This window comes from Oryctolagus cuniculus, chromosome 18, assembly GCF_051225735.1.
Source record: "Oryctolagus cuniculus isolate XC-2025 breed Fujian yellow rabbit chromosome 18, ASM5122573v1, whole genome shotgun sequence".
NCBI lineage: Eukaryota > Metazoa > Chordata > Mammalia > Lagomorpha > Leporidae > Oryctolagus > Oryctolagus cuniculus.
The window spans coordinates 76829209-76849673 of record NC_142884.1 but is presented as its reverse complement, the minus strand read 5'-3'; the positions used below and the strand labels follow the sequence as shown (position 1 = coordinate 76849673).

General features: G+C 71.1%; 1 protein-coding gene across 11 annotated transcripts in view; it reads right to left on the bottom strand.

The window, feature by feature from the left end:
• Positions 1-20465, bottom strand: part of GSE1 (Gse1 coiled-coil protein) — a 299121-nt gene that overhangs the window by 19997 nt on the left and 258659 nt on the right. For 4 of the 11 annotated variants that reach the window (XR_011384131.2, XM_070062815.2, XM_070062814.2 and 1 more), the window contains one exon: positions 2995-3213. The exons of 2 other annotated variants lie outside the window; for them this stretch is intronic. Coding sequence is in view for 8 of the 9 variants with exons in the window: in XM_070062815.2 (XP_069918916.2) it covers positions 2995-3213 (219 nt within the window). In the remaining variant the exon portion in view is untranslated. Of the gene's footprint in view, positions 1-2994; positions 3214-13480; positions 13716-14309; positions 14434-14518; positions 14657-14918; positions 15105-20465 lie in introns of those variants that run through there. 5 more of the 11 variants (XM_051829777.3, XM_051829779.3, XM_051829778.3 and 2 more) reach the window with 5 other exon arrangements.

The following is a 20465-nucleotide window of genomic DNA, read 5'->3' as shown; positions in this document are numbered from 1 at the left end:
CGCCGCGACAGACAGGCGGGCGGGCGGTGGGCGGCAGCTCGCGGCAGCGCCGACACCAGGGACCCGCCCGTCCCCGAGCCCCCCCACCTGTGCAAAGCCAGCGACAAGACGGGGCAGGCAGCCAGGATGCCGGGACCTCTGGCCATCCACAGGAGGCTGCGGCGGCCTGGCCGCTCCCACCGCGGGGGACGAGGGCAGCTCCCGCGCCTCTCCTGGGCCGGCAACAGCCGGGGCTCCGGCCGCCCATGGCAGTGGCGGAGGCCAGACGATACGGCGATGCCTCAGCTCAAAGCAGAGCCCTGGCTGGTCACCAAGGAAGGGGTCAGGGCTGAACCCAGAACCAGCTGAGGGTCAGACCCAACCTGCAGCCAGAGGCGGCTTCCAGAACATTCCCCCAAGGTGAACGAGCACCCACTGGGCCCGCCCGCACTCCCCGACAGCCCTGAGTGGGGCGGACAGCGGGGCCAGCCCCCCAGCAATGCCCTGCGGGAGGGGGCGGGGCTGCTGGGGTGGAGCTTCCGCACCCGCAGGACGGGGAGGGACAGGGTGGCAGCGGCGATAGTGCTGGGGACCCCACAATCCCCGTGCACCCTTGTGCCTGGTGCCTGTTCCCCCTGAATCACCACGCCCCTGGGTGGGCCCTGCCCAGGCCACACAGCGAGGAACACAGCTGAGCCGCCCCGGGCGGCCGAGGCCTTGAGAGTTAAGTTAATGGGGACTCTGGCTTTCAGAACAGACGGCGGCCCCGCGCCCCAGATGAGCCGGCGGGCGGGAAGCCACACAGGGCCCAGGGGCAGCCCTGTGCACCCCGGGGACACAGTGGACACAGGTCAGATGGCTAAAAACACCAGGCTCCCAGGGACCCGCGGGCGTGGGGGAGGGGGGCCAGGAGGGGCAGGCCTGAGGCCTGGTTCAGTGTGGAGACGGAGGGGCGGGGCGTGGTGCCCTGAGACCCGGAGCCAGGCCGCGACCTGGGCCCCGCCCCGCACACCTCCCCGTGAGCCGCTGCAGGAGGCGGACGGACAGGCCGGAGAGGTCGCCCAGCAGCAGTGTGGACTCCCTCCTCCCGCCCACGGCCACAGGGACCGCAACAGCGTCCTTGGCAGGCCACAAGCAGGACGCAACCTTCGCCGGCCGCCGTGGCACAGCCTCCTAGAGCCGGTGGGCGGGCTGCCCCCACAGGGAAGGAAGCCACACACGTCCACGCAGGAAACACCCAGACAGCAAATCCACAGAGATAGGCGCGGGGGTCACGGCCTGTCTTAGGGGTGAGAACATTCTAGAAGCAGAGCCGGCGGCGGCTGCTGGGGAGGGGGCTCAGACGGTCCTGCCTGCTAGGAGAGGCCTGAGCAGTGCAGCCGGGACCCGCGCCTCAGCTTCTCCATCTGTACAATGGACCCACTGGGTGCTGTCAGTCAACGGTGGAGGTGGAGTGGGGGGGGGGCGGGGCCCCACTGCAGCGGCCCTGCTGGACACTCGCATGGGGGCGGGGGCCTCGGGCGCCCACGGTTCTCTTCCCCGAGGCGAGGACCCAGGCCTGCTTGGACACGCGTGGCAGCGTGAGGCTGCTCGGGGCCTAGGCGCTGCTGTGTCCCGGATCTCCAGCCCTGCAGACCTCAGCCTCCGCGAGTAAGGGGACAACCCCGGGGTGGGCCTCCCCGACCCTTGGCCACTGAGTCCGCACACTGGGCAGGAGTCACGGGCAGGCTCCGGGCCCCGTGGCCACCGCCACTGGAGTCCAGCAGCGCACTCTGTCCCTGGCCCGCGAGGCCTGGTGCCCAAGCCGGACGCCGGGCTGCCTGGGTCAGCGCAGGAAGACAGAGGCCAGGCAGGCCCCAGCCCCGCTGCCCTCCAGGCCCCAGCACCGCAGACCTCGGCGGGTGGGACCCGGCCCATCCCGAGACCCCGCGCCGCCGCCTCCCTGGGTGGCCAGGACACGCGCTCCCCTGTGCCGACTGATCTGAGAGCCGGTGCCAGCGCCGTCTCTCCCCGCTTCCGGAACAGCAGAGGAGACACAGAGCGCCGCCCCCACCGGCCCCCATGCCTTTGCCTCTCACAGGCGGGGCTCCCAGCTCAGCTCCCACACAGGCACCTGCTCCCGGCCCCGGAGCCCAGGGTGCTGGCGCGGCTGTGTGTGCTCAGATGTGACCTGGGGCTCTGGCTGTGGCGGGAAGGGCAAGCAGAGACCTGCAGGGCGTGTGGGCGGCCCTGTCTGTGCCCGTGGCCACAAGGGCCCAGCATCTCTCCTCCCAGGCCAGCAAATCCCAGCACACATCAACACCAGGCCCGCTCCTCTCCACCTGTCACCCACCCCAGCCACCAGGCGGAACAAAGGACCTGGCAAGAGGAGAGACCGAGAGACCCAGAGACCCCCAGCCCACGGGGTCAGGGCCAGCAGCCATCGGCTGAGCCGCAGGCCCGAGGGTACGAACGCCGTCCTCGGCCGTGAGCCCCGTACAGTTCCCGCAGGGCCGGGCCCTGGAGCAGCTCACCCACAGGGGAGAGGCCTGGCCACGACCCACGTGGGCCCGAGCTGCAGCCCAGCAGGTCCGACCCAGCCACCCACGCGCGGGGGTCCCGGCAGGCGCCCTGAAGCTCGGGCGCAAAAGGGCGGTCGGAGAGGGCCGCACCCGTCTGCAGCCACCCCGCACAGACCCCGGGCCACCTGTCCTGCGGCCGAGCACGTGTGCAGACACGGGGTTGTCTGCCTGGCTGCTGGGGACAGGCGCACACACTCAGCCTCAGGCCGCTCCGGGCCTCTCTCTCTCTCACTGTCCACTCTGCCTGCCAGCAGCCCCGGGCTCCCCACGACCGGACGGCCCTCGCCACAGCTCCCGTAGCCGAGGGAGGGCAGAGCGGTAGAAAGCCAAGCAGAGAAGCGAAGCAGGGGGGTGTGTGTGGGGGGGTGGAGCCCAGACACGGGGAGGCCTGCGGCTTCCATGGTCGCCGTGGCTCCGCCCCGCGGGGCCGCGCAGGGCCGCGCGCGCCTCTTACCTCTGGGCTCCTCGGCCTGCTTGGCGAGCTTGCGCAGCGCGGCGGCAAAGCTGGAGGATGGCGCGGCCTGGGCCGGCAGCGCACTGCTGGCGGCGGGGCTGCCACTGGGCACCAGGGCGCCATTGAGCGGCGAGGGCGTGAGGGGGCTGACGGTGGCGGTGGTCCTGGTCGCGGTGGAAAGCATCCCTAGCGAAGGAGACTTGGGCTCATGGCTCATGCCTGCAACAGGAAAAGAAGAACCAAGTCACCGAGAGCAGGAGCGCCCAGCACCAGAGCGGGGGCCGCATGCGGGGGGGGGGGGGCGACAGAGCAGAGGCAGCGCTGCAGACAGAGCGGCCGGCCCGGGGGCCCCGGCGCACGGCGCGGCGTCAGCCCGACCCCAGCACGATCCGGGGAAGCCAGAGACACGAGGGTCAGAGTCTGGGGGACTGCAGGCCCGGGCGAGGCAACACCAGGCCGGCCCAGGGACCCTGGCGCACGGCGCGGCGTCGGCCCAACCCCAGCACGATCCGGGGAAGCCAGCGACGCGAGGGTCAGAGTCTGGGGGACCGCAGGCCCGGGCGAGGCAACACCAGAATGGGGATCCGCACCCCTGCAGCAGCTGGCACGGCCGCACCGCTGCCGTCCACACATCACAAAAAAGAAAACCAAGGCTCCCACGTGACCACGGCCACGCACAGCTGCGTCCAAGGGGCACCCATCAGGGCCAAGGGGCTGCAGGGCTGGGGGGGGGGGTGAACAGAGCTGGGGCTGGGGCCAGGAGAAGACAGGGAACCCACAGGGGACCAGCAGAGGCCGCGAGCCCCGGGCGTGCACCGCACACGCAGTCAGGTTGGGCTGGGAGCTGGCAGAGTCAAGGGGGGAAGGCGGGAACACGCGGGTTCTGGGGGGAGGGGCTGTACCGAGGCACAAGACCCCACAAGAGCCGCCCTCCCGGCGGGCAAGCTGGCCTGCAGCTGCTGAGGGTCACACGGCGCTGGGCAGGGGGCTGGCCTCGCGTGTCCACCTTGGCTGTCTCTAAAGCACAGAGGTGTGGCAGGGCCAGGACCCACACAGCTCACACTGCCTGCGGGCCGCGGCACCCGCTGCCGTGAGGCTGTGCAAGATGTGGAGGGTGGCTCCGGGCAGGGGCAGCCCAGTGCAGCGCGCACGACCCCGCCAGGGCGCCGGCTCTGCGGCCTCGTCAGGAAGCTGGGCACGAAGCACAGTCCACCAGGGCTCCAGCGGACCACGCCTGCAGGGCAGGGCTCACGGTGGCCCCAGGGCCCAGGCTGGGTGGGCGCCCCAGCTGGCCGTGGTCCGTGAGGGCTCACCCACAGGCCGTGGGGACACAGAAAGTGCGACCGCACACAGGTGACCCCAAGACCCCCAGCCACACCGGGCCGCGGGGGGCTTCTGGGGGGCCTGCATGGAAACACGGAGCCGCCCAGGTCGGAGCCTGGGCCTCACGGACCGACCCCGACCACAGTGAACGGGGTCCTGGGGCTCAGCCGGGCAGCCCGGACAAGCAGGAGGGCAAGGAGGGGCCTGACGCAGCAAGAACCCCCTCCCGGCCGTCTCCGCAGGCCCCAGAGATCAGGCAGGTGGACAGGTGGACACAAGATGGACCCCCCACCTCCCATGCCCACACCCCTGGGAGGCCCGTGGAGCATGGGTTTGGAAACCGAGGCCAGGAGGTGAGAAGGCGGCCCCAAGGTCACCCAAGCCCTGCTCCCCGGGCCTACAGCTGCTCAGGACCCCCCACCCCCACCCCAGTGGCCGCCTGTGGGACCGCATGGAAAGGCGCCGGTCCACACGCGTATACGCTCTCAAACACACATCTGCACACGAAGCCCGTCACTCATCCCGAGACCCCTGGCTGGAACACGCGCCAGAAGGCGGCTCACGCAGGACGCGGGATGCAGGACCCCCGTCCCGAGGCAGCAGCCTGGGTAGGGGCCGGCTCGTCATGCCACGTGTGCGTTCGTCAAGGCCACGGCTTCAACCCTGTTGTGACGGGGGCCCTCGGCGTGACGGGCCCACACCAGCCACGCCGCACCTCTGCCAGCTCCCCTTCTCCACGGCCCTGGGCCCGCCCACTGGCCTTATGGACTTTCCAACGGTTCCAAAGACAGAGAGCAGAGCGCTCCCACTGCCGTGCACCCCCGACGTCCTCCCTCGCCAGGGTGGGCAGGGCTGAGGCTGGGAGCCGACACCCAGCCTACCTGAGCCACGGCCCAGGCGCGTTAGCAGGGGGCTGGAACGAAACACCGCCACTCCTAACCGTTACGCTGCAGTCACCCCTGGGTGCTACCGTGGGGAAGGGCAGGCTCGGCACAAAGCCCCCGGCGCACTCGGCAGCCGGTGTCACCCTTCTGTGACCCGGGCCGTCCGACTGCCCACGGTGGGCCTGGCTGCACCACACCGGCACCTGCGGGTGAGCAGGCCCCTGAGGACTGGGGTGCCCCCCGCCGGAGCCCAAACCCGGCCCCTCCCCCCAGCAGCCCGGAGGCCTCAAGGTCATCACCCCTCCTGCCGGCACCCCCACCCCAGGTCCGGCCCTCGGGGTCCCCGGGGACCCCCGCCCGGCGTCCCCGCCGCGGTGTCAGCCGTGGCTCCAGGACTGCACTGCTGATGTCAGGCCGCTGGAAATAGAAGCCCAGCGTGCGGCTTCATTAAGGCAGGCTAAAATTAGCACTCTCCTCCCAAGCCCGCATCCGAGGGCAGGGGAGAGGGCCCAGGCGCAGGCCGGCCAGCTGGGTCGGCTTGGTCCCCTGCAGCACCCGCCCACGCAGGGGCTCTCCGGCTGCTGCTGGGGCAGGTGCCCGTGTCCGCGGAGGCCCCGGGGTGGCGGAGTGCAGGGGGGCGCCTCCCCCCGCCCTCATTAGAGAGGTATTTATTAACTTCTGCGCTCCTGGCCATTGACGGAATTCTTGTCTACATTATCAGCTCATGTAAATTCATTATCCCAACAGCTGGGAAGAGCTCCCGGCATGAAGGCCTATGATGGATGGGGGGGGCTCCCCTGACATGTGCAGCTCAGCAGGAGACCGAGCAGGGGGTCTCGCTGGCCCAGATCTGCCCAGGGCTTCCCCGCCTCATTTACATCCCTCCCAGCCCCTGGCAGTGCGCAGCCCCCAGACCCTCCCAGGGCTGGCAGAGCCGGGAGGCAGAGGGCAGAGGAGAGGCTGGCACAGGGCCACAGGGCAGAGGGCAGCGAGGCCCCGCCCACCACGCACCGGTTCCCCCGACTCTGCCTGGACTTCCCGCGGGCGCACGACGCTTTGGAAAACCAGGGAAACCGCCGGGAGGCAGGGAAGGGCCCGCTCACAGGGACACCCGCTGCCCCCAGCAGCAGGATTTTCACGCAGGGGCAGGCCCCAGTACTCCATTAAATACGGCATCCGCTCCCACCCCTCCCGCACTAGCCGGCAGCCGCCGCCTCCCAGCCTCCTGCTGGTCCCATAATTACTGCTTCCTTTCATCCCAGCTCTTCCCGTCCGGCCCTCAGGCCCCTCCCTCCTCGCTCTGTAATTACAAGCTAATAGCTGAGATGAATTTTCTGCTGGGTCCCGGTTCAAGCACCAATCCGCTCCCCCCGCCCCCCCCACCCTGGGGTAATTACACCCCGAGCGCCGGGGCCCAGCAGGGCTCCCCGCTCAGGCCCACGGCACAACCTGGACCTGGGTTCTCTAATCACCGCTCCTGGTAATTTTTCATTACCGCAGAAAGAGATGTTTGTGAACAAATACAGGACGCCCCCTGGCTCGGGCCCCCGAGGGCGAGCCCCTGCGCCCCCACAAGGCCGGGTCACCCCGCCCGCAGCTCTGCGGCAGCGGCGCGGCACCACGTGATCCCCGGAGCCTGAGCGGCTTCATAATAAATTCATTATTATATTTGCCTTTGGCGTGTTCCGAGCTCACTCGCGTGAAGCAATCGGCCCTGGGGGCGGGGCGGGCAGGGGGCCAGGAGACCACAGGGAGGGGTCTTTGTCCACCGCGGGGTGGCCTGCTTGTTCAGCTAAGAACACCCCCACCCCCTAGGCTGCCAAGCGCGCACACTCCAGGGCCGGCACGGCTGATGAGCAGGGCTGGGCCAGGCCAGCGCTCGCCGCCGGGCGGGGGAGGCCTTAGCAGATGGCTCAGCTGCTGACCCGGAACCAGAGGGCCAGAGGAAAACATGAGGCAGGCGGGCAGGGGTGGCCCAGGCCCCACAGCCGCCCGTGCTGGAGGGCAGTGAGGCTGGGGGGGGGGGGCCCACACAGCCCCAGGGAAGCTGGAGGCTGCGCACCAGGACCCTGCTGGGCACGCACGGCCAGGCGTCTCCCCGGCATGTGTCGGGGCTCCCCCAGCAAGCCACGGTGAACCCCACATTCAGACCAGGCAGCACGGGACCCTGGCAGCCACAGTTCCACACTGCAAGGGAGTGACAGAGGGCTGGGGACACCGGTCTCCCCCCAGCTGGCAACTGCACACTGCAGGCAGCACCCAGGCCCTGGACAGCCGGGACGCAGCCCTGACGTGGGGCAGCACGGGGTCCGGGGGAAACCAAGCCTGGCCAGCAGACTGAGGCACAGGCTGGAGGTCCCAAGAGGCAGAGCGGAGGGGCGGGGCACCAGAGGTTCCCACACAGTGCACCTGCTGCACAGAGCGGATGCTGGGGCCGGCGTCTGGGGCCAGCCGGCAGGGGTCTCCCAGGCCCACAGCCCGAGTCCTGGAAGTCGGCACAGAAGGTAGTGACACCTGGTGCTGGTGGGAGCCAGGGGCTCGGCCAGGCCACAGGAGGCTGCAAGTGCCGCCCTGGAGGGGGACCGGGCCCGGAAGATGGCAAAGGGCTGAGGCCACTTAAGGTCTGGGCCCAGCGGCCAGCCAGGCGGCCCTCAGACAGGCCAGGGTCCTTCCCAGCCCTCACTCCTCATGGCCAGACCCTCACTCCCAGTGTACTGTGGGTAACCAGAGGCTGGGAGGGGGGCTGGTCACCGGCTACAGAGCTGGAACGGGAACCCGGCTTTCCTGACCAGTGTTCTAGCAATTTCTTTCGCGTGGGAAAAGGCAGCCGTGGGGGCCTGGGGGGACACGACCACGGACTGGGGTCCCCTGTCCCGAGGAGACACCTGACGCAGCCAGGGCCGGCCGGAGGAGCTGGCAGGGTGTGTGGAGCCTGGCCCCGTCCCCGGGGGGAGGGAGACAGCCTAGCACGTGGCCCGTGGAAGCTCGCGGCTGAGCAGCAGGGGGCTACGCGCGGGAGCTGGGGGGTCGGCTGCCTCCAGGCCGCCCACGCGGCCACTACCGCTCAGCGCCCCAGACGGCAGGCAAGGCAGTCCACGCGCGCCTTTCACACGTCGGCCCAAGGTCCACACGCACCGCTCCGGCGGGAAGCGACACAGGGGTGGTCAAAGGGGTCGTTTCAGGCGCGCGCCTGGCCCAGCACTCGGGACGGGGACGCCAGCGCCCCACTCGCAGCGCCCCTGCCTCTGCAGGCCGGCTCCGGTGGCCGAGTCCCTGCCACCCCCATGGGAGACCCGGATCGAGTCCCCTACAGGGGCCACTGAGGGCCTCCGGGCAGTGAGTGGACAACAGGCCCCACCGTCCTGGCGTACCAGGGAGACCTCTGCGTGAATTCCGGCTGCTCCACTTCTGATCCAGCTCCCTGCTGTGGCCTGGGAAAGCAGCCGAAGCTGGCCGCGGTGCTGGGACCCCGCCACCCTCGTGGGAGACCCTGCAGTCACCCGGGAGACTTTCTGCTCACGCCTATGCAGTGCCACAGTCCCCACCCCTCCCTAGTGTCTCGGGCCGGCCAGCGACCTCAGCACCAGGTCTCCCAGCTCCTCAGAGCCTGGACTCTGTGCAACCCAGGACCCGCAACACGTCCACTCCACCCGGGACTCCACGGGGAGGGGGCGGGTCCCTCTCCCAAGGAGGGCCAGCGCCGTGGCAGGTGTCCGCCGAGCCTCACTTTCATCGCGTTCATTCCAGCCACAACTTGCCCTCAATTACCAAGCCGTATCGGCTTCTGCAGAGACCCATTCTCACAGGGTTCAAAGTGGCAGGCGGCTTCCCAGGCTCCCACAGCCCACGGTTAAACCCTGGGGCAGCACGGGGGGCGGTGTCAGAGGGGAGGCGTCCACCGGCCTGGGGAACCCTGAGCGCTGACAGCTCCCCTGCAGGACCCGCCTGGGCCCAGGAAACTGGCCGTCGGAGTGTCCCCAGAACACGCCCCGATCTAGGGGGGCTCCAGCACCAGGGCACACTCACTATCCTCAGAGCCCCACGTGCCATGCCCAGACACAAACACCCCACGCGACGGGAGGGGGAGAGCTGCCCCCACTCAGACCAGGGCGAATCGGCCACCTCCCGGCACGTGCCCAGCTCCCCCGCCCCATCATTCCGTGAGCCAAGTCCTCGTCCCCTGAGCCCGGGACACACACACTGCGAAGCCCAAGGACAGCCCAGCAGAGGAGCGCCTCTCTCACCCACTTCCTGCCCCGAGGCTGAGCGCCCGGTCCCCGACCCAGGGCGGCACAAACTCCAGTGAGCCCGACACGGCCGAGGGGCAGCCTGGTGGGACCTGGGCACCCACACTCGGCCCTGTACCAGTGCATCGCGGGCTCGGGCGCCAGCCACCACGCCCTGGCACCCAGCCGAGCGCGGGCCGGCCAGGAGGCCGCTAGCTGCCTGGAGACAGCGCAACCCAGGACGTGCCGCCCGGGAGCTTCTGGACACCCCAGGGCCCCACATCCCGTGTGAGGAGCCGGGGTCTCCCAGAGCTTTCCCGAGAGCCCCAGGGCTGCCCACAGGCACCGACTCGCCCCACGCCGCCAGGCTGTCACACGCGTGCCAGGCCCTGGGTCGCCACCTCCCCGACACCACACGAGAGCTCGGCTCTGTCCCCAGTGCCTGGACCGGTGTCAGCCACGCAGGGGGTCTGCATGCAAGACCACCACACGCAAGGAGGGCGGCCTTGGGGGAAGGGGCGCAGCCTGCACCGGGACTCCACAGAGCCCAGGCCTTCCCCGGCCCAGGGAGCCCCAAGGACCCCTCCCCGCCCCCAGATCAGGACCCTCTCCCCGGCTGGCCGCTAACCCGCGTGGCACAGGAGGCCCCTCGGAGATGAGGCCGGGTGGGCCCCAGGCAGGCGCCCCCCCCCACCCTGCAGCCCCAGCCTGACACAGATTTTCCTCCGCGACGGCTTAACCCGGCCAGCGTCGACGCGGCCCTGACCACCGGAAGCTCCGGTCGGTACCTGCCAGTGCAGGGAGGCCAGGGCTGGGGGAGGGGCGGCTGCTCCCCAAAGCCCCTCCACCTCCCAGAGGGCAACAGCAGGGGTCTGAGCAGCTGGGGGGTGGGGCTGCAGCCCCTCCCCCACTCCGCAGGGGGGGAGAGTGGGGGGGCAGAGCCTTGTAAATCAGGATGGGGAATCCCAGGGAATCCTGTGCCAGGTGCACCAGGGCTGCGGGCCAGCACGGCGGGGGCCCAGGAGTGCAGCGCCCCCAGGGGAGCCACCTGGGGGCACTGGGCGCGTCCCCGCTCCAGGGCTTCTCTGCCCTCCCACCACATCGGTCACTGGCCCACTCAGGAGCGTGAGGCCCGCGTCCTGACCGCACCCCCATCTGCAGACGGGGAGCACCTGGAGCCCGCCCCGCCAGTCCCAAAGCCACCACAGCTGGAGGAACCTGGAGGAACCGGTTCCAGACCCAGCAGTGCACCTGAAGGCTGGAGGCTGGGGGGGGGGGGGGAGGTGCCCAGGCCCCAGGGGAGGGGTGGGCCTAAGGCTCCCCAGATTTCTGAGTGCAGAGACCCCCAAAGCGGTCCCTGCATCGCCCGCCCCTCTGCCCAGAAACGCCCAAGCCTGCCTGGGGCCCACAAGGCCTGGAGTGCATCTCTGGTCCTCCTTTCTCACCGCAGCCACCCCAGCTCGCCACCCGCCAGCCCGCCTTATCTGTGGGCCCAGGCCGCGGGCGGGGGCACTGCTGCGTGGTTCCGGGTCCAGCCGCAGCTTGGGGAGCCGCGGGAGCAGGATTAAGCGGCCCCCGAGTGCGCACTTGGCAGGCACGTAAAAGGCCGCTTCTGGCCGCGCTCCTGTTTGATCTGTCTCTACACCTCCCGGCAGTGAGCGCGCGGCTGGATTCAGAGCGGGCGTTCGATAAATTCTCATTGACAGGAACACTCGCAACCGTCGCCCCCTCCGGGCCGTGGCCTCGGCCAGCGCCGGGAAGTGGAGCTGGCGGCTGGGAGGCCTCTGCCACACGCAGCGAGGCCACCGTGATCTGAGACCCCACGGGGGGAGAATGACAGGAAGCCGGCTGGCGCGTGGCTGAGTGCAGGTTAGAGCGGCACTGGCACACAGGACAGGCCTCGCGCACCCCTGCGGTTTGGAGCCCGCCGCCGCTGCCACACACAAGTAATTAACACGCTTCCCGGGGAGGAGTCCCACCCGACCCCACCAGGCCCCGGACTTCGAGTAACCCAGACTGGGAATTCCACGGCTCCAGACGGTGCCAGGAAAAACCGGCCTCGCTAGCTGTGTGCACGAGCCCCTGGGGTTCCTGGGGGCAAGGAGGGGGTCACTGCCAGCTCCTGCTCACCTGGCTTCCTCCAGGACACCTGCCTGTGAGGGGCCGGGCCTCCCTCTCATCTCAGGCCAGGGGACGCCGGACTGCACCTGCCTGGCGGGAGGGAGCCAGGGACCCCGCAGTCCTGAGGTGCAGGAGCCAGGGCCGCCACAGAGTGGCGCTGTGCAGGCCCGCTCTGCGGGCTGACCAGATGCTGGGCAGCTCAGCTTCCTGTCCACACAGCTCTGGGAGCTGTGGCCTCCAACTTCCCCAGCGCCGGGGAAGTTCCTCACAGCAGCGGGGACGCGGCCACTGGAGGCCGCGCCGTGTCCCCACGCACCGCAGCCGGTGCCATCTCAGGGCTGCCATCCTTTGGAGAGCTGGGAACGCGCCCTGGGCCTGGAGCCCAGAGCTTGTGGCTTCGCGGCTGTGGCCTGGGAAGGCCCCAGCACCAGCCATTCTAAAACACCAAGTTAGGGGAGCTACAAACCCCTCCCCGCCGACAGCCCCAGCCTCAGAGCGGCCGGCCAGGCCTCCCGGGGCTGGGCTGCAGCGGTGCAAGTGCGGCCGGCTCCAGCTTCCCCCCTTCCGCTCCTGGGTTCCGCATCCGACCAGCCGCCAGACAGCAGGGCAGAACCGAGCCCCACGCAGCGGCCACAGGGCCCCGGGGTCAGGCGGCCTGGCGCGGAGCAGGCCTCCGGCGGCTGCACTTGGCCGCGGGATGACGCACGGCTGCCAGCCGGGGCCTGCGCCCCGGGCCGCTCACCTGTGGCTGGGGCTGAGTCAGGGGCAGCCTGGGCCTCGGGTCGGGGCGCAGGCAGGGGGCGCAAGGACAGCGCGGGGGGGCGCATGCCGCCCCCCACCGAGCCCCCCGCCCGCGGGAAGTCAGCCTGGGAGATGCTCCCCGCTCGGGGGCTGCGCCTTTGTTCCAGCGCCTTCCACAAAAGGACCCCTGCTCGCATTCGGTGGCTTTTTGTTCCCTGACCCCGGCCTGTGTGGGCCCCTCCGCGGGTCAGGCAGGGCCCAGGACCCCGCAGACGGCCCTCGCAGGCCCAGCCCAGGTGGGAGGACTGGACCCCTCCCCCAAACTCGGAACCCCAGCGCCAGCCAGCCGAGCCTCCCCACCGCCGCCACGGGCCGGGGGCGCACGGCCAGCGCCTGCCGCGCCCCCCTCCTCGCTCCGCGGCACTCTGCGGGGCCGGCCCCCACCGCCCCCACCCCCGGCGCTGGGGGTGCGGGCGGGGCAGGGCGAACCCGGCTCCGGCCCCGCCCCCGCCGAGGGAATTTAATTAGCCCGCTGGAGAGGCGGGCGGGCGGCGAGGTGTCTCTGGAGCTGCAATATAATTGAATCGGCTCCACTCGGTCGGGCCACTCAGCGCCCGTCAGCGCGGCCGGCCCCGAGGGCTGGGGGCGGGGAGGCGCATCCAGGCGGAGCAGGAAGGGCCGCGCGGCCGGGGGGCGGCGGATGTGCAGGCGCCCTGCCACCTCCCGGGCCGGGGCAGCCATCTTCGGTGGGGGGGGGGGAGCCTCGGGGCGCCCTCCTCTGGGAGGCAGGGCGCGGGGGTCAGAGACCCGGGAGGCGGAGGGGGAGGGGAGCCAGACAAAAAAAAAAAAAAAACACCCGGACCGCGGGGCCCCGCCGCCGCCAGCACCTGCCGCGGGGACGCACAGCCGCCCCCGCGCTCCCCCCGCCCCGCCCGCCCCGCCGCAAAGTTTTCGTCCCAGCTCCCCGGCGCCCCCGGAGGCGCCCCCGCTCTGCCCCTCCAGCCGGCGCGCTCTCGGCCCGCCCGGGCGGCGAGCGGCGCGCAGGGGGAGGGGCGGCCGCCCGCCGCCAGCCCGCCCTCCCGGCCCTTATCGCGGCTCGCACTCGGGGGAAGTTGCCCGCGAGCCGTTGGCGGCCCCCCCCGCGGGCCCCGCGCCCCGGGCCGAGGCCCCCCGCCCCCGCGGCGCGCTCACCTTTCATGCCCGGGCCCCGCAGCGCCGCCTCGCCCGACGCATGCTGGAGCCGCCGTCGCCCAGTGTTTGTCTAAACTGCTTATCTCACCCGGGGCTGCTCGGCGGCGGCCGCCCGGGCCCGCGGGGAGGTGGAGCTTCCGGGGCCCCGGCCAAGAAACACCTGCTGCTGTCGCCGCGGACACACCCAGGCGCAGCGCCGCCCACTCCCGGCCCCGGCTCGCCCGCGGCGCCCTGACCTCGGCCGGCGGGAGGTGTCGGGTTTCAGCCGCAAACACGCACGCACGCGCGCGCACCGACGGCGCCGGGGACACCGCGGGCGCACGGCCGCCCCTCCCCCGCCGCGGCCGGCCGGCCGGCCAGGTGAGCCGAGGACAGGCCGGGGCGGCGGCGGCGGGTGGGGGGTCGCGGAGACCCTGGCGGGCGGCGGCGGCGGCCCCCGGACTCACAAGGCGCGCGCCGCGCGAGCAGGGCCCCTCCAGGTCCCGTCGCCGCTGCCCCAGCGCCTGGCACCCGGCAGCCCCGGGGGCGGGGGCACAAAACAGGGCTCCCGACCCGCGTCACCCCCAAGGCCGCCTCGGCCCCCGAGTTCTAGAAAGCCCCCTCCCGCCTCCCTCCTAAGTAACTTTTGGGGAGGCCACGGCGCGCGCAGGCGTGGTGTCGGGAGCTGGCGAGTCCGCCGCGGCGCCACTCCGCCAGGGGGGTCATTAAGTAGCTGGGGCTGCGGTCAGCGGCGAGGCCGCCCGCCTCCAGAAGCGGGCACGACCCACTGGGCCACCGGCCCCGGCGCGGCGCCTCCCACCGCCAGCGCCCCCTCCGCACCCCGCCTCACCCAGGCACTCGGCGGGGATGACTCAGGCGGCGTCCGAAATTCCTGGGCACCCACAGGCGGCACCGACGGGGACTGCGGGCCCCAGGCGCCCGCCCCGGCTCGCCCCGCCCCCACCCGCGCCGCTCCAGGAAGCGCGAGGTCAAAGGGCGCGCCCCCGGCCCCCTCCCCCGCCCCGTGCCGGCGACCCCCTCTCTAACCCCGCGCCTTACTACTTCGGAGAGCCGGTGGCAAAGAGCGCACCCCTCCTCCCGCGCCGGGCTGCGGGTTTCAACTTTCGGCCCCCGCGGCCAGCCCCGAGCCTGCCCGGGACCTGCGGGCGCGCACGCGGCCGTCCCCGCCTCCCCCGCCCCGCGCCAGCCCGGGCTGCGGCGGGAGCGCGCGCTGGGCGCCGGCCACCCCCCGTCCATCTGTTCCCGGTGACGCGGGCGGGCCTGAGCCCGCGGACGCCCCCGGGCCGCGCGTGCGCGCGCGCGCGCCCGCCCGGCGCTCGCTGGGGGCCCCGGCGGTGGGCGCACGAGGCTCCCGGCCGCCCGCAAACGGAAAGGGAAACGCGCCGGCCGGGCCGGGCCGGGCCGGGCCGGGCCGGGCCGGGCCGTTAGCGGCTCCTACCTGCGGGCACGGGGCGGCCTCGTCTCCTGACCCGCCGCGCCGCCTCCGCGGGCCCGGGCCAGGCCGGACGCTCAGCCGGCGCAGCGCTCGGCGGCCTCGGAACCCCGCACCCCGCACCGGCCACGCGGGAGGGCGGGCAGCGCCGCCTCCACCCCCGCCGGGAGTCACGAGCTGGGGGAGGGGGGAGAGGAGCCAGGAAGGTGTCGGGAGAGAAAGAAACTGGCCTGGAGCTGTAAAAAGAAAATGAAAAACCTTCGGGGCAAGCCCAACCCCTTTCCCACCTGGATTACAGGCTGCAGGGGGAGGGGAGTAACATGCAAATGAGCTCCTCGCACCTGGCCGGGACCTGTCTCCCAGCCAGGTTTCCCAGGTAAGGCCACTCGGCCCCGCCTGCGGTTAGCTGCCCAGCCGAGATGTCACAGTCTGCCTTCGCTTCTGGGGGAGGCCCCCGGGCGAGGGGGGCCCGGAGCGGTCCACTGCTGCACCTGCCTGAGCAGGTTGGGGCCACAGATGGGCTGGCCACTGGGCGCAGCACCTGGCTGACAGGGAGAGCCGGCCTGGCCGATCCCTCCCGCAGACACATCTGGCCCCGCTGGATCGCAAGACGCGTGTCCCAGCCCCCTGGGCGTTCAGGGTCACCTGCGCACAGGTGAACCGCCAGCCCCAAATGCCCACACCTGGAGTCTTCCTGGCCAGTCGGCGGGGAGGTGCAGGACACGCCGGCCACCACCAGGGGGCAGCGGCGAGCCGGCTACGTGTGCCAGGGCCACCAGGCGGGCAGGCGGGGAGATGGATGACACGGGCTGTCCCTGCGCCCGCCCCAGGACATCTGTCATCTCGGAGGGTCACGGGTGGGCACTGCTCTCCTGCAGCCGGCCTGCCCCGAGCTAACGAGGGCTGTCGCTCGAGTCCGGGGCCCGGAGGCAGGCCCTCCCCCACCCCAGGCAGTGACAGGGGAGGGGGTCACCGCTGCAAGGTGCCGGGCGGGGCCAGGGCTGCAGGGGCTCCCCCAGGCCAGGAGGCGGCCCTGGGCGGCCTCTGGGCCCCGGAGGGGACGCTCTGCACTGCTCCCGCACCTCCCGCACCGCCCCTGCCCTTCCCCAGCCCAGCAGCCTGCAGCCCCCCCTCCACGTGCCCTGGGGACCTGCACCACCCAGGGATGGAAAAGCCCCCTCTGGCCTGCGCTGAGCTCGGCACAGAAGGGCCCTGAGAGGATCTGCCGGAACCAGCTGCTTCTGACTGAGACAGGTGGGCGTTTAGTCACTCAACAAACACAGCATGCCTCGGGCTCTGTTTCACAAGCGAAGCGCCTTCCCAGAAACAAAACTGAAAATCCCACACCCTCCCTCCCTGCGCGCCGAGCAAGGGCAGGGGACAGTCACCCAGGGCGGCGGCGGCCGCGGCGGCACCACGTCACCAGCACAGGAAGGTGCCTCCCAGGGCCCTCGGGCACGACGGGCTGTGTCACCTTCGCCTGCAGCCCTGGGCTTGAGGGTGGGCAGGGGGACGCTCCCCTGCGCCGGCCCTGAGCCCTAGGGACGCTCCCCTGCATCCCAGACCCCTGTGCCCCCTGTGCCCCACCCCGGCAGGGAGCCAGGGACCTCCCCCTGCGCAGGACACACCAGCCTGCGCTTGTCTTCCGGTCCCTGCCACCGTCACCCCGGTTCCGACCGCACACCTGTCCCCGTCCTGGGGGCCTCCGTGGGGCCTCTTCTGGGGGTCACAGCTGTGGGCGGGGGCACACTGGCTCTCATCTGACAGCACCCATTCCCCAGAGCTGGGCACCCGGTGTCCACCCACCCCACAGCCGCCACCCACAGGGCACTAAATCCAGGGAGATAAGGGCTGGGGGGGCAGACCGGGGCTGCCCAGCCCCTCCCGCCACGCCTTCCACGGAGGTCACAGCGCGCCCTCCTCCACCCCTGCTCTCCTGCCTCGCCATCACTGGCACAGAAAATCCAGCCCACTCTTCAAAGCCCAAATACATCTTATCTCTCCCAAGAAGGCTTCTCCCTTCCCCTCCGCGGTGGAATTCGTGTCTCCAGGCGCCACGTCCCACCCGCAGAGAGCAGCACACGGAGGGGGGAGGGGCGGGGTGCCACCTCCCAGGGCCCCCCGCGGGGGCCCAGGGACGGGCGCCCAGGCAAGCTGCGTGTTAGGCCTCGACCCCCAGGCAAGCAGCCCGGTCTGCCCGCCTGCCCCTCCCGGGCAGGGGCTCAGGGCTCGGCAGCCGACCGCGGCCAAGGTCAGCTCCAGGGCCCCCGCTGGCCCCGGGCCGCCCCGGCACTTCCTGCCCTCGGCACCACTCGCGCCCCGCGCACAGCTGCACTCCTAACAATCAGTTAACAGCTGTTTTGCATAGATTTTCAATTCTAATTGCCTCGCTTTGTGAGCGCCGAGGAGCCCCGGTGAAAGGGGCCGCCGCCGCCGTGCGGCTGGGAGGCGGGCGGGAGGGGCTGCAGGGGAGGCGGGAGCGGCGGCTGCCGGCTTTTATTTCTCTAAATAAGAAAAGAACACCCCTGCCGCCGAGCGCCCCAGCTCCTGCCTCCCCTCCCGGGAGCCGGGAGAACGGAGCGGGCCCCCTTTGGGAGGGGTGGGTGCCCGCTCCCCACCCCCACCAGCTCTCCGGTACCCAGATATGGGAAGCTAATTGGACAATAAAGCCGCGCGGAGGAAGGCGCTCTCTGGAGACAGCTGGCATCTATAAAAGAGAAATATTTGCATTTAAAACCTTTAAACTTTATATGGCTGGGCCAGGCCGAGGCAGGGGAGGGGGGGAGGGCGCCGGGACCCTGGAGGGCAGCAGTGACTCCTGGCAGACCCACGAGGCCCCAGGACGGGTGACAGCCTGAGTGGCCTTGAGTTAGTCACGTCAGACCCCCCGGGGCTCTGCGGCCCTGCCAGGTCACCCAGCACCCTCAGGGCGAGGGCGGGGGTGGGGTGGGGGCGGCTGAGCCCGCCCCCGCCCCCCAGCGGAGGTCGCAAGCTTCCCATCACGGCCTGGTGCTTCCCTGGGGGAGAAGGCCCTTGGCCGAGGGCCACCCTGAGCAAGAGGACTTCTCGGGTGCAGGCGGGGTGCGCCCCCGCGCGTCCCACATCCAGAGCCCCGTGGCGCGTGGCCCGGCCCGCAGCGGAGGCTCGGGGGGTCTGGCCCGCTCTCCAGGGGCCCCAAGCAGCCGCCCTGTGCCGCCTGCGGTGGCGGTGCCAGGACTCCATTTCCGCAGGGCCTGGCTCTCGTTTTTCGTATTTGAGGGAAAGCTGGCCAGAGTTCCCTGTCTACACTGGTGAGGCAGAGCCGGGAGAAGGCTCCTGGGAGGGCGAGGCCCACTTCAGCTCCGCACTCCGGGCCCGGCGACCTGCCAGGATCGCCACAGCCAGCCGGGCGCCGTCTGCCAGAGCAGGAGCGGAGGGGGAGGGGCCGGGGCCGGCAGCCAGAGCACCTGCGAGAGGTCAGGAGCCCTGGACAGCCCAGGACAGGGCCTGCCCGTCCACCTCGCAGCTTCTGTTCCCAGCAGGAAGACGCGCTAGGCCCTGCAGCGCAGGGTGGCCAGCGACCGCCTAAAACCCGTCCTCGGCCAGTCTTGCCCTCCCTGTGGACATACCCCCTCCAGACCCGTCACCAAGCCCACAGCGGGTCCCCCCTCCCGCCTGGACCTCCTGCAGCCCGGGCTCAAAAGCAAATTTAAAACGGCTTTGGAGAGCACCCGCGGCACCTGCCGGCCCAGCGCGGCCCAGGCCCCAGGCTCTCACCGCTGACCACTGACCTGCAAGCAACACAGCGCCCGTCCCCGTCCCCGTTGTCCCGGACCGGACAAGATGACAGAGTGGGGGGGGCAGGGGCCTCTAACGACACCACCAGACACCACCACCGACGCTCCGTCGGATTCCAGGAATTGGGTGCAAGCAGGAAGCGCCTCTCACGCCAGAGCCCCTGGGCAGGGCAGGGTCACCCAGGCTGCCAGAAGCACCCCAGCCCTCAGAGCCCAGCCCCCCGACTCCGCCCCCCAGGACTGGTCACCTCCAGAGCGGCGGCGGCGGCGGCCAAGGCTCTGCCGTCAGAACCTCCTTCTCGCAGCCAGGGCCGTGGCCTCCCCCGCGGGCGCTGGTTCCAGTCCCGCCTGCTCCACTTGCACTCCAGCTCCCTGCCAACGCGCCAGGGCGAGCAGCGGAAGACGGCCCAAGTGCTTGGGCCTCTAGACCCATGTGGGAGACTGGAAAGAAGCTCCTGGCTTTGGCCTGGCCCAGCCCCGGCTGTTGCAGCCATTTGGGGGGTGAACCAGTGGATGCAAGGCCCCCCCACCCCGTAACTTTGCCTTTCAGATAAAAAGAACCCAACCGGCTCACACGTCCATCAAGCAAAGCAAAAGCCAGACCCCGGGGTGCGGTGCTGCCCCGCCAGATGCTACCCCGTGGCTGCTGACACGGCCACCGCGGGCAGAGAGGGAGGCGTGGCCCAACGGCCCGTGTGTTCTGGCATGGACAGAAGCACCTACGTGGAAAGGCGTCCCGGGACGCAGTCCGTCCGCACGGCCGACCGCCATTCAGCCGCGAGCAGGAAGCAGACACAGACACCTGCCACAACCCGCCCGCGTCCCTGGGGCCGGGGCTCCTCCGGGGGCTGGGGGTGTGGGACCAGGGCCGTGCCCGCGGTCTCGCAGCATCAGAGTGCACTGACTGCCGCTCGCGGCGTGGGCCCCGCCGTGCAAGGAGCTAAAACGTTCCGCACCCACATGCAGCTGCAGTCTGACCCCCAGTCCCCAGACCCCCGCAGACACCCTGCACGGGCGGGGGCTGCCTCCCGGAGACCCGCTCTCCTGCCGTGTCTGGGGCAGACCGCAACCCTTCTGCTCAAGCGGATTTTGTTTCCAGAGCATTCCTTCCCCTGCTCAGCCCCCACATGGATGCTCGGTGCCCGCCCCGGGCCGGAGGTCTCGGCGCCCCCTCCCAGCTCCTGTCCCTCCGACGCTGCCGCAGGCCGTTCCCACCTCCACGCGCGTTCGCTCCAGGGGAAGCGGGCACTGAGCAGCTGGAAGTCGTGACCCCGGGATGCACACACCTGTCTCCACCGGGCTCCCAGGCAGTTCCTGGCACCTGCTCACCCAGCTGGAAAGCGCCCAGCCGTGACCCGAGGCAGGCTCGGGGGCCGGACGAGGCCGCCAGACCAGACCACCGACGCAGGGGGGCCCCGGAATCCCGCTCCTCGGCTCACAGGGGACCCAGGAATCTGGGGGCTTCCTCTGTGAAGGTGCAGTGGGCACCCGGATGGCCCCAGGGGCTCCCCCCCACGGGACCCCTGCCCAGCTGGCCACAGGCCCAGGAGAGGGGGTGCTGCTCTGGGACCGAGCACCCCACAAACGCTAAGGGATTCGGTGGGGGGAGTCTCACACTTACTTCTGGGCACAGCCCCTCCTCCCTGCCTGCCTGGCTGCGCACCCCCACCTGGCCCACGTCTCAAAGGACCAGCACTCACGCAGGCCTACTGTGTGCCTGGCGTCCCGCCGTGGCCGGGCCACTGTGGCTGGGGCAGGTGCTCCCCTCACTCGTTCT